Source organism: Camelus dromedarius, chromosome X, assembly GCF_036321535.1.
Source record: "Camelus dromedarius isolate mCamDro1 chromosome X, mCamDro1.pat, whole genome shotgun sequence".
Classification (NCBI taxonomy): domain Eukaryota; kingdom Metazoa; phylum Chordata; class Mammalia; order Artiodactyla; family Camelidae; genus Camelus; species Camelus dromedarius.
This window is the reverse complement of record NC_087472.1, coordinates 4,701,669-4,708,071: the sequence shown is the minus strand read 5'-3', so window position 1 is coordinate 4,708,071 and position 6,403 is coordinate 4,701,669. Positions and strand designations below refer to the sequence as shown.

At 58.4% G+C, this 6,403-nt stretch overlaps 1 protein-coding gene and 1 long non-coding RNA gene across 2 annotated transcripts; one reads left to right on the top strand and one right to left on the bottom strand.

The window, feature by feature from the left end:
• The first annotated feature begins 259 nt into the window (after nt 1-259).
• Nucleotides 260-4,623, top strand: LOC105102692 (melanoma-associated antigen 8-like). Its single transcript, XM_064482714.1, has 3 exons — nt 260-306; nt 3,483-3,581; nt 3,779-4,623. Exon 3 carries the CDS (start codon nt 3,779-3,781, stop codon nt 4,589-4,591), a length of 813 nt encoding a protein of 270 aa, XP_064338784.1. The 5' UTR covers nt 260-306; nt 3,483-3,581; the 3' UTR covers nt 4,592-4,623.
• On the bottom strand, nt 3,186-4,454 carry LOC135320118 (uncharacterized). Its single transcript, XR_010379329.1, has 2 exons — nt 4,406-4,454; nt 3,186-4,270 (listed from the first exon to the last, which is right to left on the bottom strand). It is a non-coding gene; the product is annotated as an uncharacterized LOC135320118 (long non-coding RNA).
• Nucleotides 4,624-6,403: the final 1,780 nt, after the last annotated feature.

The following is a 6,403-nucleotide window of genomic DNA, read 5'->3' as shown; positions in this document are numbered from 1 at the left end:
GTCGTGTCATGACCGCGGCATCCTGGTCTCAGAGAGACCTGGCACTTAGTGTGTGATGGGGGCGGGGACCCTCAGATCTGCAGAGGAGAGAATCCCAGGTCCCACTGGGAGTGAAGGTGACGACCGCGAGCCAGCAGTGAGGGACCCTGGACCCGAAAACACAGTCGGTCCTGGGACGTGATAGGGCGGCATCACCTCAGGCAGCATTTCCTGACATCCGGGTCTCGGAGGGACTGGGGTCCTGGTTTGAGGGGCGGGGCCTCGGGTGCGCTGAGGAGAGAATCCCAGGTCCTGCCGGGCGTCAAGGTGAGGACCCTGGGGGAGGACTGAGGGGGCCAGAGACCTCAGAACACAGTGGGTCCCGGGAGGTCATGGGGCGGCATCACCTCAGGCAGCATTTCCTGACATCCGGGTCTCAGAGGGACTGGGGCCCGGGTTTGAGGGGCGGGGCCTCGGGTGCGCTGAGGAGAGAATCCCGGTTCCTGCCGGGCGTCAAGGCGAGGGCCCTGAGGAAGGACTGGGGACACCCTGGACTCCAGAATCGAGGGGACCCCAAGATATGTACCCCGGCAGGCAGCCCTCGGAGGCCTCAGGCCGGACGAGCCCATGGCAGCGTGCCGGGACTTCCGCGTCCGGGCCTCGGAGGGACTGGGGCGCTGGTGTGGGGAGCGAAGCCTCAGGTTGGGAAACGCGGGGCTGAGGGCCTGTCAGGACAGTAAGCAAGGACTGTGAGGGAGGACTGCGGGACCCTGGACCCCAGTACAGAGTCGGTCCTGGGAGATCATAGGGTGGCATGACCACAGGCACATTTCCTGACATCCGCGTCTCAGAGGGACTGGGGACCAGGTTTGAGGGGCGGGGCCTCAGATGGGCTGAGGTGGGAATCCCCGTTCCTGCCTGGCGCCACGGTGAGGATCCTGAGGGAGGACTGAGGGGACCAGAGACCCCAGATCAGTGGGGACCCGCCGAACCGATCCTGCCCCTGCTTTTCTCCCTGGGAGGCCCCAGGGCGAGATGAGCACACGTTGGTGTCTCGACTTCCCCATCCGGGTCTCAGAGAGACTGGGGCCTTAATATAAGGAGGGGGACCTCAGGTATGCAGAGGAGGGTATCCCCGGTCCGGTCCCCCCGGTAGTCAAGGTGAGGACCCTGAGGGAGGACTAAGAGACCCTGCACCCCGGAACAGAGTCGGCCATGGGGGGCTATAGGGCAGGATGGCCAAAGGCAGCATTTCCTGACATCGCGGTCTCAGAGGGGACAGGGATCCTGGTATGAGGGGGCGGGGCGTCAGATGGGCAGAGGACAGAATCCTAAATTACCAGGAGGCAATGTGAGGACCGTGAGGGAGCCTTTGCCCTTGTGCTGGGTCTTGGAGGCCCCAGAGCAGGGCGACCAGGTGAGATGCTTTCTGACCTCTTAACTCAGAGGTCCTTGGGAGGTGAAGTCCCTGGTCTGAGGAGTGTGGCTCAGATGTGCAGAGGGTGGTCTCCCCGGAACCCCCAGTAGGACTGGGCAGACCCCCTCCCCAGGTAGAGGGGGCCTCAACAGAAACTTGCTCCTCTGCTCCTTCCTGGGAGGCCCGGGTGTGAGTCAGGAGGCATCACCTCCCCACTTTATCCTCAAACTCAGTGCGATGGTGGTGTCGGCCTGCAGGGGACAACCTCATGTTAGCTGAGGGGAGGGTTCCAGGACTTGCTGGGAGTAAATGTGAATATCTTGCTACTGAGAGTAGAGAGTGAGCCCACAGAATCCGGCCCTGCCCCCTGTCATCCCTGAAGTCCCTGGGCAGGAGTGGCCAGTGGTGCTGCCCCCTCACCTCTGCCCCAGGCTCTCAGGGAATTCAGACCTAGTTCTGAGGTTGGCAGAAGGAGCCACAACCGGTCAGCAGCAGAAGGACTCACAGGATGTGCCAGGACTCAGGAGAAGGACCCTTTGGGTGGATGCAGGGCGTGAGGAGACCCTCACCCCAAAAGAGATGGGAACTTACAGTGTCCGGCTTGAGCTGTTTCAGCCCTAGGAGTCCCCGGTCAGGTCTGGCCGGATGGGGCCTGCCATCACTTCCGTCACGTGGTTGGGGGTGGGGTATCTCAGGGTGTGAGGACCTTGGTCTGAGGGGAAACATCAGGCCAGCAGAGGGAGGAGTCCTAGGATATCCCACGTGTCAAGGCAAGGACTCTTCATGAGGACCAAATGTACCCCGCCATCTCAGGAGAGGAAGGACCCCACCGGCTCCAGCTGACCCCTGTTCCCAGCCCTGGAAGGAACAGTCAGTGGTGGCCCTAAGTGCCGTGCTCACTTCCATCCTGGGTGGGAAGGTGGGAGTCTTCAGGGAGTTGAGGTCTGGGTCTGAAGGGCAGATGTCAACTCATCATCCCAGGTGGGGGCAGGGGGGAAGAGCAGGCCCTGGCGGGAGTCAAGATGCATGGCCTCCAGGCACTGAGGGCACCTCCGCCCAGGGCAGAGGGGCCGATCCCCGCTGCCAGTGCTTCTGGGTTTTTCGGGGGGAGCTGGGGGTGGATGTTGTGTAAATGGATCCTGGGACCAATTTCCACGTAGGGGAGAGGTTCCCCAGACCAACGACAGTTCTCAGACAGCAGCAGAGTGTTCAGGAATTCAACTGCGTTCTGACACTGTCTAGCCAGAGATGGCATCCGACCCTCTGGTTCAGGCTCAGTCCTCCAAGACTGCCCTCCCCCCACCACTTCAGAAGCCCACCGCAAGGCAAGGTTCTTGCCTGTGCTGCTAAATGGCCAGCTGTAGGTTGGGGATTCCAACTCCCTCCTCCTTGGGTTTCCAACGCTGGTGACAAGTCGAGGCTGTTACGTGTCCTTCTGAAAGACCTGTCCTTCTGAAAGACCTTCAGAGGTTGCCACGCCCTCCTCCTCAGGTTTGGTTGATTTGCTAGAGTGGCTCACAGGTCTCTGACAAACATACCACTTCCTAGATCACCAGCTGAACATAAAGGGCATGAGTCACGAAGAGCCAGATGGAAGAGGTGCTAGGGCCAAGGTGTGCGGGAGCGGGGCCGACTTCCCCGCTCTCTCAGACAGCGCCACTTGCCCCAGCTCTCTACCTGCTCGCCAACCCAGAAGCTCTCCAAACCCATCCTTTTGGGGTTTGACGGAGGCTTCATTACATAAGCACGATTGGTTAAATCATTGGCCATTGGCAATTGAACTCAAATCTCCAGCCTTTCTCCCCTCCCTGGTGGTGCTGGGGAGGGGCCAAAAGATCCAAACTTTTAATCACATGATTGGCTCTTCTGGCAACCAGCCCCATTTTAGGTGCTTTGCAAACACATCTCATTCACATAAAAAACAAAAAAAGCACATTCATCACTCTCAACACTGAGGACATCCCAAGGGCTTTGGGAGCTGTGAACAAGGAACTGTGCCCAGAAACCAAAGTCAATGACCAGAGGTATCCTTGTCCTGAATCACAGCAGGAAAGGGGCCTCCTCTCCTTTCTCTCCCGCCTTTCAGGGAGGTGAGGACCTTGGTGTGAGAGGACGGGTCAGATCATCTGAAGGAACCACGCCTTGGCAACAGAGAGAAGAGTCCCGGGTCCTCCCAGGAGTCAAGGTGAGGGCCCGAGGGAAGGGTGAGGGGACCCGCACGCCCACAACAAAGATGGGACACCAAAGGAAACCTCGTTCAGCCCTAGAAACCCTGGGAAGGTCGATAAGCTTGTCCTCCCACAAGGCCACTGGGTCCCCACCTGTCACCCCGGCCCAGACTCCTGTCAGCTGCCAACACCTGTCATTATGTCCCTGGTTCAGATGAGTGAGCTCCGCCAGGCTGTGGAAGACCTTCAGGACCCAAGAGACGCCCAGGGCCTGGTGGATGTGCAGCAGCTGGAGGCTGAGCAGGAGGGGGCCGCATCCCCCCGGTCCTCCTCGTCCTCCTCCTCCTCCTCCTCCGTCTCCTCTTCCTACTCTGCCGGTGCCGAGTCCCTGCGCCAAGGGGCAGAGCTTTCAATGATGGCTGACCTGGTGAGCTTCCTGCTCCTCAAGTATCGCAGGAAGCAGCCGACCACCAGGGCAGAAATGCTGAGTATCCTCAGAGCATACCAGCACCACTTCCCTGTGGTCTTCAGCCAGGCCTCTGAGTGCATGCAGCTGGTCTTTGGGGTGGATGTGAAGGAGGTGGACCCCAAGGAGCACTTGTACATCCTGGTCCCCACCCTGGGCCTCACCTGTGATGGGATGCAGGGTGATGAGCGGAGCATGCCCAAGAACGGCCTCCTGGTGATACTTCTGGGTGTCATCGTCCTGGGGGGAGAGGGGGCGCCTGAGGAAGAGGTGTGGGGAGCACTCGGTGTCATGGGGGTGTATCCTGGGAGGGAGCACTTCATCTATGGGGAGCCCAGGGAGCTCATCACCAAAGCGTGGGTGCAGGAGGGGTACCTGGAGTACCGGCAGGTGGCCGACAGCGATCCCGCTCGCCACGAGTTCCTATGGGGGCCCCGGGCCCACGCGGAGACCAGCAAGTTGCAAGTCCTGGAGCATTTGTTTAGACTCAACAGTAAGGGTCCCATTTCCTTCCCGTCCCTGTCTGAGGAGGCCGTGAGCAATGAGGAAGAGGGGGCCTGAGCCAGACTTGCAGCCGCGCTCCTTCCAGGCCCCTGTCCAGCAGCTTCTCCTGCCGGGCAGGAAGGGAGTCCATCCTTCACTCTGTGTTTGCAGAGCGAGCGGTCAGCCTTGGAAGGAGTGAGGGCCCGGGCCAGCTCGGGGGGCACGGCGTACAGCATCTCTGGGCTCCTCCCGTCCCTTATGATGGCATGGAAATTGATCTTTGTTTCCTGTAGGAATTTTTCAGTGGTGTTCTTTGTATCAGAAGATTTAATAAGCTTCAGTATCTAACTTTGTGAATGACATTGATCACAACGTGTGTGTGCTTATCCAGTTCAAACACAACAGTTTTCCTCTTCTGTAAAGGAGACTGAAATCTCTCTTTTTTTTTTTTTTCCTGTCATCCTGGATGACATAATATGGAATTGCAATTAGAATTGTTCGGGAAATGTGAGAGTAATTAGCAATAATATAGATGAGGGAAGATTTAGAACAATAAAAGTAAAAATATTAACTCGCTTCTTATCCCTTCTTGTTTGTCATTTTATACGTGTAATATCCCTATGTTTAATTGGATTTCCACGGGTTATTTAAGAAAGTAGGAGAAAATCAGTCTGAATCAAATAGGATCCCCGCTCACCGTCTCACTTCATCCGCACACATTCACCGAGCCTCTGCTCTCCGGAGGGCTCTGTGTTAGTGGGGACACTAGGAAAAGCAAGACACACCCCACACCTAGAAGGACAGGCTAGGAGCCCAGTCACATCAGGAAGATGGTGACATGTCCCTGAAGTCCCACAGAACAAGGGAAAGAAGCGGCGAGGCGGAGGGGGTCCGGGAGAGAGCACCCAAGTGCAAGTGCGCAGAGCCAGGGCAGGTGGGGACTTTGGGAAGCTGGGCTTCCTTCTGTGGGAGGTGACGGTAATGAAGCTGGGTGGTGGCGGCGGCCAGACTTGAAGAAGGCGTGTTTTGGGTTTCAGAAGCCACAGTTCGGATGGAAGGGCGGCTGGGAGGGGGCAAAGGTTGTTCCTTGACTCCCTTCCTAGGAGCTCGGTGTTGAGTCCAGCTGGGAACGCTCCCCCACCCCTCAGTGTAACCTAGCCTCTAATCGGGAGAATTTACTTAGTTTCATTTACGAGGCATGCTTTTTGGCTGATTAGCTCTTCCACATCCTACTGAGCTGTGTGTTCTCTAACATGACCTGGATAACAAACCAACCAGCCAAGTCCCAGAGGAGGGAGTGGAAGGGTCTGGGGCCAAAGAAAATCAGAAGCAACTGCCAATCATCGCGGTTCCAACAGGCAGCGCGCCCCGCGCGAGGTGCTTGGCGCACATCGCACGCACCCCTGCAGTCCTGCGGGCCGGGCCTCCTCACACCCGCCCACTGCACAGATGAAGACCCTGGGGTCGTGGGGCTCGGGAACCTTCCCAGGATCACGTGCTAGTAAGTGACGGGCTGGGGCCGAGACCCCTGGTCTGAATTCATCTAGAGCCCACGCTGCGCCCACCCATCGCAGCCTGCGGCCCGCCTCCTGACCCAGAGTCCACTTGTCTCCTCAGTGTCCTCATGGAGTCTGTCGGGTGACAGAAAGTAGGATCCTGAGGCCCAGGTAGTAAAAGCTGGACCAAGAAAGGAAGGTGACTGTGACAATCAAAGCCAGGGTGAGGACTGTCTGCGGTTTCTTGAGAGCTGACCCTGCCAGGTGGTGGCACTGCTGTCCAGTCCCAGCCCTTATCCCACACGACAGCACCCTGCCCTGGTCTCCTCCTTCCTCGGGGCCCTCCTGGCCAACTCGAACCTGACCTGCTGACTTGGTCATCACGGGGGGTGGG